At 51.5% G+C, this 12064-nt stretch overlaps 1 protein-coding gene across 4 annotated transcripts in view; it reads right to left on the bottom strand.

Annotated features, from left to right (window-relative positions):
- The window catches only part of Mindy4 (MINDY lysine 48 deubiquitinase 4), a 135647-nt gene that overhangs the window by 55680 nt on the left and 67903 nt on the right, over positions 1-12064 (bottom strand). For all 4 annotated transcript variants that reach the window (XM_052719592.1, XM_052719591.1, XM_052719590.1 and 1 more), the window contains 3 exons: positions 11210-11273; positions 10214-10279; positions 4687-4754 (listed from right to left, as the gene is read on the bottom strand). In XM_052719592.1, the coding sequence (XP_052575552.1) occupies positions 4687-4754; positions 10214-10279; positions 11210-11273 (198 nt within the window). The remainder of the gene's footprint in view (positions 1-4686; positions 4755-10213; positions 10280-11209; positions 11274-12064) is intronic.

The raw sequence follows: 12064 nt of genomic DNA, 5'->3' as shown, positions 1-12064 counted from the left end.
TTCCCCACAAGAGCTTCTCCGCTCTTGGCCTCCCTGCACATGTCTCTGGCCTCCCAGCTCCCCTCTGGGGGTCTGCAACTGGCCAGCTTTGTGCTTGCCTTTATCTGTTTCTGAGAGGCCATCCCTAAACTGACCTCGGCTCTCCTAGTCTCCTATGCTCCCCATGCCTCTACTTCCTGACCTAAGTCAAAGCATCCTACTTCACTGTGAAAGGTTCTCCAACCGACGGGGTGAACCTCTGGGCTGTGACTGTCTTCCTGGGGGCACACCAGGTTCCACACACTCTATGTCCAGTACAGCCTGGGCTGGCCACACAATATGAGGCCTGGGAGGCTGACACCTAGCAGGGTACAAACTGCAGGATTCTGCTTTTTCTTGGACACACAGAAAAAGAGAGGTATATAAGAGAGGGGTGAGGATACAGAGGGGACACCCAAGTCCCAAAGACAGCATTTGTTCCCAGGTGTCTTCCTCCTACACCCGGGCTTTTACAGGAATGAGTTAAGCTTTGGCTTCTGCTTCCTGTGGCTGGGACTGACCTTTTGCCACCTGCCTTCTAGCCAGCGCTCATGGCTGACTTTCATTTCAGGGCTCTTTTCTCAAGGAAAGAAACGGTCCGGCTGCCACTGCTGTTTTTAATCTCAAGAGTTTCGAGAACAAGAGTCACACGGTGGGATGCCGTGTGGCCAGGCCCTGGCCCTCAATGCCTGGCTGCACTGCCCAACATTATGTTTTTGAACTTTCAAGATTGCCCTTCAGCTGCCAAAGATGCTGCAGTAATGAGTACTGATGGTCTACTGGACAAAAAATTTCTGTTCAGGCTGCTGGCACAACGTCTTGCCACTGACCGGCACTGCCCCCACTGTGCTTCCCCCAGCACCCTCCCTCTCCTCTCCCCACCCCCAGCCCCAGGTCACCCAGGCCTGACTTGGAGAGTCCCCTGACTTCAGGGCTCTGAGCATCCCTGGGAGTTTGCAAGAACTCCCTGGGGAAATCTCTAGCCACACGGCTCAGTGTGAGGAAGCCAGGCGAGCATGAAATATAACATGGGCTTTACTGTATGCAACTGCAGATCTTAAGGAAGAATGTGAACAGCTTGGCATCATGAGGAGAAAAGAATAACCTACACGAGCTCAGCCTTCACTGGGGGAAGCAAGACTCAGAGGCCTGCTTCTGCCTGCTCCTAGGAGCAGCTGGGCTGCATATGATGGGTTTGCATCTGCCCACAGCTCCTCTCTGGCTTAGAAATGACATGTGAGTGTTATGAGGGCAACCTCTAGGCTGGAGAGAGAACCCTGCCAGGAAGGGGAGAGTGTGTTTGTCCCTTCTGTCACACATTCACATCACACATGTCATGATGCTATCCTCTGCACAATCTCAGAACAACAATATCCACCTCACTGCCCACCTGCCCCCATCTTCCCCACACACACAGTGTTTGGAAGGAACTAGGGAGGCCTTCCCAGCTCAGTACTGTCATGGCTAAGCAGCATTTGATATTAGAGACTCTCTGGGCTCCTAGAACATGTTTCCAACTACCACCCAAAGTACTAACAGACCATCCAGAACAGCATCAAAGGATTCTGCAAGCTGACTCGGAACCCAGAGCAGGAAGGCCCTCGGCTATAGTCTGCTCCCTACGTTTTTAAGCAGAGCTAGGATTTCTCCAAGGAAGAGCCATGCCAGATGTTGAGGAGGGGCAGACAGGGGACTAGCATTCCCCACCACCTCCACACTCACCAGGCACCTGACTGCATCTGCTTTATTCCGTGAGCTTTGAAATGGGGTGTGTGTGTGTGTGTGTGTGTGTGTGTGTGTGTGTGTGTGTGTGTGTGTGTTTTGTGTTTTTGAGAAATAAATTAGATTTAGTTTCATTTCAATGAAAGTTTAAACAGTACTATCTAGCTCCAGTCAGCTAATGATAAAGAACTGAAGACACACTGGCTACCAAGGGCTGTGGGTAGCTGAGTCGGGGAGGATCCAAGTGCCCTTGATCTACAATGAAGTTGTCAAAGGTTTGCATTTGTGGTTCCCCCGGCGGGCCACCTGGTACCTGAGCTGGGTGACATCTGTACTTCTGCGTCCAGATGTTTCTATGTCCAGATGTCTATGGAGAAAGACCTTTGAGGACTGCTGACCCCTAAGGTAGTAGACAGGAAGTGGGTTCTCCCAGTTCTAGGGCCACTACCCAGCAGAGCCAATAATCAACAGAGCTGTCCCTCCAAAACTGGGGGCTGAGGGCTGTGGTCACTTCAATGTCACTCTCAGAATCTGGGCAGTACTGGGACTGCATGGGCTGCTCTTGCCCTCACTGTGGCCCCATCTTTCCTCCGAACAAAGCCCCTGGATCACAGGTGGGGCAGGCAAGGTTAGCTCTGCTGGGATGCTCCCACCTCAAGCAGCCTTCTGGGAGTACATGCAGACGTCACCCAGGCTACACAGACCTGCCCTGGTTCTCAATGAAGCCTTCAGTCTACATGCTTCATCGTGCTTGATCAGATCCGAAGTAATTGATGTCACCTCAAGTTTACTTCACACTGGACACCCCTGGCCAGGGACTGGTCTTCCCACCAGGCCCACCTCAGGCCCCATGGTGCTCAGTCTTGGCAGGAAGCACATACTGGAGGATAGCACTCAGCATGAACACAGCCCATCTTTCATGCTCCCAGAGGGTTGCCCAAGGTGGGAGCATCCAAGCAGAGGTGATCTTGCCCTATCTGTGTTCCAGGGCTTCCTGTAGAGGAAAGATGGGGCAAACCATGAGGGATAAGCAGCCCAGGAAGCTCCAGTTCTTAGGGGAAGAAACTCCAGCACAGAGGAGCAATCAGTCCGGACCCTAAATCTGTCTATCACCAAAATTCGCCTCTATATGCAGCAAACCAAAAAAGCTGGGTGGGGCGAGCCTGCTTGGTAGCTGGCTGCCAGCTTGCCCTCCTGTGCAGCCTCGGCAAACCATTCACCTCCTAAAGCCACAGTGACCATAGTGGACCCACCCAGTGGGGTGGGGTTGAGACTCCATGTGGTTCAGTATGACTGTCAAGGCAAAGAGTGGGACACAATGAAGCTGCAGATGCTGCAGATGCAGAAGCAGAACATGCTGGCTGTCATTATTCTCACTGCACATGGGTCTGTCTTCTAAAGAAAGGTGAGGAGAGAACACTGGGGTGAGACAAAGCCCAACCCACAGCAGGTCCCTATTCAGCTCCTTGGGAAGGAAGAGTCCTGACCTAGACTATCCTGCCTTAGGGACCCCAAGACACTTGCCTACAGGGCTCAAGAAAGCTGCCCAGAGGCCCTGGAGTCAGCTGGACCACACCTCTGTGTCCATGTTACATATGTGCAGATCCCTGTGCATGCCTATCTAGGAGTCAGTGTCTATGTGTCTTTGTGTCCATCCATGCATGCGTGTGTGTGTGTGTGTGTGTGTGTGTGTGTGTGTGTGTGTGTGTGTGTATGTGTAGTAAGTTCAAGCACACATGTATGCACATGCATGTGTTGCCAGAAATGTAACTGCTATCCCCACCCTGACGGATGCCCACAAGGGACAAAGCCTGGATAGGAGCTGCCCTGACCTGCCTGGCCAGGTTCAATGGGTCAGTGAGAGGTGGCAATAGTTCTCTGCTCGGCCAAATGGGAAGATCACTTGGATGCAGAGTCCTGAGTCCCTTCTGGAGGGAGAGAGCTACAGGCAGGAGCTTGCATGTGGCCAGGGTGCCTACTCACTTCAGGCTGCTCCAATGAGTGCAGCTGTCAGTGCGCCCATAGGCAGGATAACCCGGACCCTGGGCCAGAAGCCCCTGCACAGATGGGAAAGCTGAACAGAGAATTACCAGGCTGGGTCCCCAAGAGCAGAACTCCCCTCAGTGAGGCTGAAAGCTCCCTAGGCCACCCTCCCTCCATCCAGGGATTAACAAATCAAGCCTGGGAGAAGGTAGAAAGGCTTATGGTCTCCACGCACGTGAGCCCATACCAGGAATGAATCATATCATTATGGCAGGATTAGAAGTAAAATGCCATTAGAAAGTGCTGTGCACACTCGGGTTTAATAAGGTCAGCAGCAGCGAGCAGCAGGAGGGCCAGTGCACGAGGCTGCAAAGCCCCATGCCTCCTCCCACCCACTGCAGAGGCCCAGGGCGACAGCACTAGGCCACCAGCCCAGTTGACACAACAGGGGAACAAATGCTCTTTCTGCCAGGGCAACCCAGGCTCAGCCCTTTCCCCAGACCTGCTAAGAGCCATTTCCCAAATCCCCCTCACCAGATACTCCTAACCAGACTCCCTCCCCCAGAGTTCCGTACCCTAGACCTGCCCTGCTTGGAAGGAATGGAGGATCGATCGATTGCACTGCACAGAAAATTCACGTGCTATTAATCCGCTGGGTTCCCTCATGGCAATGCCCAGGTCTCTGCCTCCATTATTCACCCTGCACATGTGTCAGGGGAATCTCACTGCGTGCTCAAGCCCACGGGCACTGCAGTTGCATGGAAGCTCTTTGAGGGAGGGAGAGGCCTCCCCTGCTGTCCCTGGTACATATGGGAAGGACACAGAAGGTAGCCCCAGGCAGATGTGTATATAGATTGTGACTGCTCTTCTCCACCCCAGCCAGCTCTCCTTCCTGGCTGCTTCATCAACTGTGCTACCCGGAGAGCAAGACCGACAATAAAGGGAGACAAGGGAGATACTCACAGCTCCGGGGACCTGGACAGGATGGCAGACGAGGTGAGCAGGATGCAACCATAGGGTCCCACTTCGAACTGAGGGAGGAGGAAGGAGGAACCGTCAGACACACACTGCCACCTCAAGCCAACTGTGCAGCCATATCTAGGGGAACGCCTGCCAGGGCCACGGCTCCATGGCCTCCAGCCCAGTCACAGAGGTTGGTGGGTAGCCATAGAGGATACATCCCACTCAGATCTTCCTAGCCAGGCCTTCTGAAGGACAGAGGAGCACAGAACTGAGCCCCAAAACCTGGGCAACACAAACACCATCATGGAGCCCATATATGACCTCAGAAGCACCAAAGCCCCGGAACTAGCGGCAGTGACAGAACGTTCCATCCTGGGACCACTGTCACCTCTGACCCTGACAGAAGAGAGCTGAGCTCTGCTGTTATCGCCTCTACAAGAGAACGAGCTGCCCAGCTCCTGTGCAGCACAGTGGAGGTCTAAGAGGGCTCTGCTTGACACAACTCCTCATACAGAAGACCTGAGTTACTCAGTCAGTAAGTAGACAGCAGATGTGGAACAGGGCTGGAAGCCAGCAAGTTGCCCACTTTTGTTACAAAGTTGCCCTTTTAAAAGGGTTTTTAAATATACAATTTTGATAATCTGGTTATCTTGGGTTTCAATTGTCTGATACTAAAATGCTGCTGATGCTTCATCTGGCCTATTTTGCACCTTAGTCTCCAGCCCATGGCTGCCTGGCTCTACCACTTGAGCCAGCCACGTGGCTGTGGAGGTGTTTCTGAACTTCCTGGTTCCTACTCACCTTTCTCCACTGTAAACTACAGGCAAAGGAGGAGTCTCTGCTTACAGCAAGTTGCAAAGCACTTAGAACAGGTCCTGCCTGGCACCCACAGTGGCTGTGGCACACTATGGTTTAGAGCAGGGCATGCCTGGCACCCACAGTGGCTGTGGCACACTATGGTACACTTCTAGCTCTGCACTACCTACCTGACTCATTAGCCCAGGGACCACAGCTGTGCTGGTTAGTTATGTTCGTTGTTCTTATTATTGTTCTGTTTTAGTGTTTGGCAACTTGACACAAGCTAGAGTCATCTGGTAAGAAAATGCTCAGTTGAGAAAATGCCTCCACCAGATTGCCTGTACAGAGCAAGTCTGTAGGGCATTTTATTGACTGATGATTGATAATATGTTATTATTATTATTATTTCTTAAAAGCCTGTTCTTTTCTAATAAGAGACAGAAAGGGAGTGGATCCAGATGAGGGGGGAAAGTGGGGAGGAACTGGGAGGAGTAGAGGGAGGGGAAACTGGAATCAGGATGTTATGTGAGAAAAGAATATTTCCAATAAGAGGGATAAAAGTAAAATTTAAAAATGTTTAAAAACAAAATAAAAAAGCAGAATGAGAAAGCCATGGGAGCAAGTCAGTAAGAAGCATTCTTCGGCCTGTGCTTCAATTCCTGTTCCAGGTTCCTGCCTTCAGATCCTGCCCTGATTCCCTCAGTGATAGAGTATGACCTAAGAGTTGTAAATTGAAATAACCCTTTCCCTTCACAAATTGTATTAGTCATGGCATTTTATCAAAGCAAGAGAAACCGAAGACAATGGTCTACTGAAATGGAGAATCAATAGCTCCCAGCCCCAAACCAGTAAGAAATTTGACTCCTCCCACTTGGGCATGACGAACTGTGTTTGAAGATGCAGTTATAATAGTACTCTTTGTATGTCAACAATAATTTTTGGACTTAAAGCTAAAAAGAGAAATGGCTATTTCAACACGAATGATGTAACCGAGTACATTTTCATTGCTTCCTTGGCTACCAAGAAACTCAGAATTAAATATGGTATTCCAGTTCGGAAACTATGATAGCTCAAAGTTCTAATAAAATTATCTTTCCTTCAAAGTACAGTCTTTGTTTTCACCCTGTAACTCAAATCATCAGTTAACTGAGCATAAACATACTAGTGAGTGAAGTTCCTGTACCAAGAGCATGTCCCCTCGAGGCACAGTAGTGCACATCTGTGATCTCAGCCCTGGAAGGTCGAGGGTATTGCACGCTTAGGCCCACTGTGGGCTATAAATGACTGTGCGGTCAAGCTGGACTGTGCAGAGAGAACCTGTTTCCAAAGTAAACAATACAAGAGGCTGGTCTCTACTAAAGGGGCTACCTAAGAAGCAGGTGGGCCTGTGTCTGCTCGGTCCAGGTAAATCAGAAAGGAAAAGGGAAAAAAAAAGAAAAAAAACTTGGAAAGTGTGGAGAACGGTTCATCCAGAACAGGGTTACAAGCTCCTCTGAAAACACAGGGGAAGGTGTCACACAAATCTGAGTGGAGAAGGAGAGTTTCAGAGAGGGCTTTCTGGAGGTGTAATGTCTAACAGAAGCCCAGGAGACAGCAAGAAGAGAAGTGACCCCTGCTTCGGCCAAGGAAAGCGAGTGCAAAGGCCCAGAGAGCCTAGAAAACACCACCCATTTTATAAACATTCTCAACTCTGACTTTGGTAACAAACAAAAATGAATGAATATCACTCAACCTCATCTCAATCCTGTGACCTCAAACCAGGCACTTGGTGCTGTGGCTTCTACAATGAAAAACAAAGATGACTAAGACCCTGCCTTGCAGATTTCCTGGGTTATTTATGGTGCACATTCTCAAAGACAATTCCTGTGGATGTGACGGTTGCAAAGTAATGCTGCTGTCCCCACTCAGGTGACCTAAGCTTGGCAGGACTTGGATGGTAGATCCTGTGTGCAGCTTTGACACAACCTTGCAGTATCCTTAGGGAAGTCACCAAGCTCACCTCTGTCTCCCCTTCTGCTATGGCGTTACTCTTTGTCTAGGGGAAGCCTCAGATTTAGGATCTGTCTCCCCAGTCAAGCCTGTGGAGCCTAGCACCCTGTAGGGCTGCAGCATAGCTGCAAACAGGCCGTGTGAGCCACGGACGCTGAACTCACAATGCACAGTGAGAAGCTATTACTGCGCAGTGTGGCATGGTCCCAGGCCTTAGGACTCCTCAGAGAGTGCTTGCCTTGTTCCCCCAGAGGGTAGAGAACCCAGACCAACTTGGCCTTTTTGCCCTCTCAGGACACAACTGAATGGCACCAATATTCCTTCTTGCTTTTAAAAAATATTTATTAAAATTATCTCATCAAATTCAAGCTGCCAAGACATGGGAGGCCTCAGGGCATCATGATGGCATGAAAGGCAACCTGGGCCGGAAACATGGCTAAAGGTGGGAACAATGTCTGCTGCCACTTGGGAAGAAGGAACCGTTCTCTCAGCACAGCTCTGGCCCTGAAGAGACATGAGCCCACAGAGGTATTCTAATGGGCAGCTGGACAGAAGCCTCCCCCACTGGCTTGGGGCCACCAGACACCTCTCCAGTGGTGAACAGCAATGAAAACAACATGGAGGCTGTTGATTTTGGGCCGTGGTGGCATGCATTTCCAAGCCTGGCACGAGGAGCCTCTCTTAAGCACAGCCCATGAAAAATGGATTTGGTGTCCTCAGTGCTGAGGCAGCTCAACTGCTTCCAGAAAAAACAGAAATGAAGCTGTGGGGAAAAGCACTGTTTCCAGAGGAATGGGGCCCAAGTACGGATTAGACAGGCTGCCCTGAGGAGCCACGGCCAGCAAAGAGACATGCCTAGAGCCCTAAGGTGGAACTGAGGGCCCTCAGCTGACAGCAGGCCCCTCTCTCTGAACTCCTTCCTGGTTTCTGTCATGCACAGGCTTCATGGAAACCCCAGGCTGAGGCACGAGATCCCACTTGCAGGCAAAGATACATAGGCCCTAGTGCTGAGGGCCACCATCGCAGGGGCAGTGACCTGGCCAAGGAGCCTTTCATCGACTGCATTACAGCCCCTGGTTGGTCCTCGGTCACTTTCCTTCTCTGGCTAGAACAGCTCCATGCTCCATCTGCCTAAGGGGACAACCTTCTGTTGGTATCCCTTGGGCACACCGCTGTGCCCTCAGACACCTCCATTCAACAGGCAGCCCTGGTTCTGCTCAGAGCGCCTGCGCTTTGTGTAGAAAGCATTTTCCCACAGGTGCTCAAGGGTCTTCATTGATCCAGGAGTCCCAAGGCCAAGGCCACAAGTAACAGGAGGTCTCTTAGCCCTTGTTCCAAGCTCTCTCATTGCTCTCAGCAAGGCAGGGGTGGGGTGGGGGGGTGGGGCTGTGCCATTGTCAGACACCCTTTAGGGTTATTCTAAGAAAAAAAATAGAGAGAACCATGGATGGGGCAAGTGACAGACAGCTAGTTTAGGACCTTCCCTAGATGCCAACCCCTCTGCCTAGACCCAGCTGGAAGCTGCCCTAACCGAGACAACTGTACAGGCCCCAATCTCTCCTGGGCTGCCCCAGAATGAAGTGACAGCTCTAGGGAGAAAGGTCTTCAGTGGGGCCAGTGGCCCTTGACCATGCCTGTCCTCAGTTATTCTTAGAGTGGGACTCTGTTTCCTTCCCAGGGAACATCTGGTGCCGTCAGGGTCATGATGCTGCTGGGGCTGCGCCAAGACCCTCAGGACCTTCAGGGAAATGTGCTGAGAAAGGGCATCTAGCAGGAGGAACTTCAGGTTGAGTCCCACCTCCAGCCAATTCTCCCTGCCAGGCTCACCACTCAACGCCCCGCCCCCACCCCACCACCACCGCCGCCACCACCGCCCCGCCCCCTGCCCTGAGCCTTTCCTGACTCTCGTGGAGCAGGATCATTTCAGAAAGGACTTCCTTCTTTATATGCCTATGCCATGAAGCTAGGGCTCCTGCACAATTTGTGAGGCAGGTACGACAGATGAAGTAACTGAGGTACAGAGAGCTTGAGGATGGTGCCCAAGTCTCAGAGCCACTCAGAGTCAAAAGCAAGATCCAAAGCCAGGCTGACTATCCCCGTAAGTCAAGTCCTTTGCCCCTCGAATGTATGATCTATCCTCCACACACTCCATAGTGCTTTATCCCACTGGGAATTACAAGACCCCTACGTTTCCTGTCTAACCTAGCCATAGGCCATGAGCCAATCTGAGAACCAGCAGTGAAGTGCCGGTCTAGTGGTGCAAACCAGGCGCTGTAGGGTCCCGCATGGTTCAGCCCGCCTCCCCAGGTCACTGGTGAGGTCCTGTGCCAAGCAGGATCCCCTGCAGCCCCGCCAAGAAAGCTGCTTTCTTGTCACCTCCCAGCTTGTCCTAGAACCCTCTCTGCTGATTCAGAGTCTAGCCTTCCTGAGTGGCTGCTTACTTCAGCAGAGGGAAAGCCCTAGAAAGCCAAGCCTCAACTTGGCCTCTACTCCCAGATGCAGGCCAGTTGCCACAGCTCCCTGGGCCCTCTGACCACTACCAACCTGCAAGGATGTCATGGAAACTGTGTCTCCCACCCACAGCCGCACTTCCCCAGCCCCCGTCAGCACTTTCTGCCCAGTCTCTCTGCCAACCCCAGGGTGGAGGTGGCCAGAACACTACTCCACCTACCACCCTCTTCCATAAAGAAATTCGGAAGCTTAGCAATGCTCACGCCACCGAGGAAACCGCTGCTCATACCTGATGAATGCTCTGCTGGAGAAAAGTCACCAGGTCCTCAGAGCAGGTCAAACGATACAAGGTGAGCTGTGAAGAAACACACACAGGGTGAGCTACATGTCCCCAGGGGCTGTGCCCAACGCCGCCGGGTCAGGCCCTGTAGCCCTGGCTTTACTACAAAAAAAAAAGGTGCACAGAGTCTTGTGAGTGATTCTGGACTGTTCAGCAACGCTGGGTGAGCTGGTGCAGAGTCCCCTGTACTCCCCTGTCATGGTACACAGGGATCCAGCTCCCCATCTTCCGAGGGTGGGACAACGAAGAAGAGGGGCAGGGAAGAATCACTTCTCCGTGTCACCATGCTAGGCCAGGTCAAAACCCAACAGGCTGTTCTCAAGCAGGTCAGCAAAAAAAAAAAAACACATGTCCAGAACACATCTAATCAAGCAAGACCCTGAATGAGGGTTCGGGGGTCACATGCGCACATGACTAAGTCATAGGAAACAAATCGGCTAAAATAAAAACAGTCCGTGAAGGGGTATGAAGTTTTGACTGTCTCCACTGTGTCTGCGTTCTCAGTAATATGTCTTTCCTACTTCTTCCCTGAGCCTTGCACTCAGGTTGGGCCTATGACTGCTGCTCCATGCTATCAATCCCCCCCGCCACTTTCTACATTCCAAAGCCTCTCCCCATCCACGAGAATCCTAGAAAAGACACTAGAGACACAGGAGGTGCAAGAGGCCAGTGTAGCCAGGGGACACTGCACACAGGGTCCCGATGGCACAGAGAGCACCCCACACCTGTGCACATGGAGGTAATAGGGAGACACTGGGCCTCCCAGCCAGTGAGCCAATCCCCAAAGCCACCCACCTCTCCCCAACCCCCAAAGGGCAGAATTCTGGGGGCCTGGGCTGCAGGGACGGCCAGCCAGCCCCAGCTGGGGGAGGATTTACTTATATGAAAGGAGATAGTCCCCAAACAAGGCCAAAGGTGGCACGATAGTTTTCCAGAAAGCCGTACTGTTTCTAAGACTCCATCTGCTTTGTATTTCCCTGTTGGACTGAAGTGTGGTGTTCCTGAAGCCCTAAAAAGGAAAAGAAGGTGCGTAAGTCCTCCACCAGATGAAAAGGCACGCCCTCCCGCCAGCAAGACCACATGTGCCATGAAATAAATGAGGACAGGAGAAACAGCTCCAGAGAGAAGAGAGCCAAGGGGCTCTCGTTTTTCCTGCTCTGAACTCACCCACGAGTCCAGGGCATGGAAAAAGAGAGTGGTGGGTGAGCTCGGAACAACCACGCCTATGCCTGGCAGGAGGAGACCTGACTCTCCCTTACAGTTGGCAAATACATCTGCCGAGGAAGGACTGCCGGCTTGCCGCTGTCTTCACTGAGGCCAGGATTCCAGCCATCCTCTTGGAAGCCTCCCCACCCACTGAGACAACCCCCATCAACAACAGGGTGTGTAACCCAGGGCAGTTCTGACTAAGAGTAGGATCTGGGTCGGGACCCACTTGTCACCAGCTTCTACATGGCCTGGGACACACTACCTTTCCTCTCTGGGCTTCTGTTCTATAAAGTCTTGACCCTCTGCCCTTAGAGCTGCCAAATAGATAGGTGCCAAGGTTAATAAGCTGCCTAGCATAAGGCAGGTAGCAGTAGCTGACGACCCTAACCACAACTGATGTGATAGATACTGCCCTAAGCACATCACATTTATTACCCACCATTATTATTTACATTAATAAATGATTCATACTGGTAACATTATTAGATTTAATACATATCATTTATTTATGCCTACTCATTTAGTTCTCACAACCACTAAGTCATTATTATTATCACCCCCATTTTCTAGACAAGTCAACAAATGATAGCG

This window comes from Peromyscus californicus, unplaced genomic scaffold (genome assembly GCF_007827085.1).
Source record: "Peromyscus californicus insignis strain IS unplaced genomic scaffold, ASM782708v3 Scaffold_6__1_contigs__length_162567912, whole genome shotgun sequence".
Classification (NCBI taxonomy): domain Eukaryota; kingdom Metazoa; phylum Chordata; class Mammalia; order Rodentia; family Cricetidae; genus Peromyscus; species Peromyscus californicus.
The sequence above is the reverse complement of the archived record's forward strand: the minus strand, read 5'-3'. Positions and strand labels throughout refer to the sequence as shown.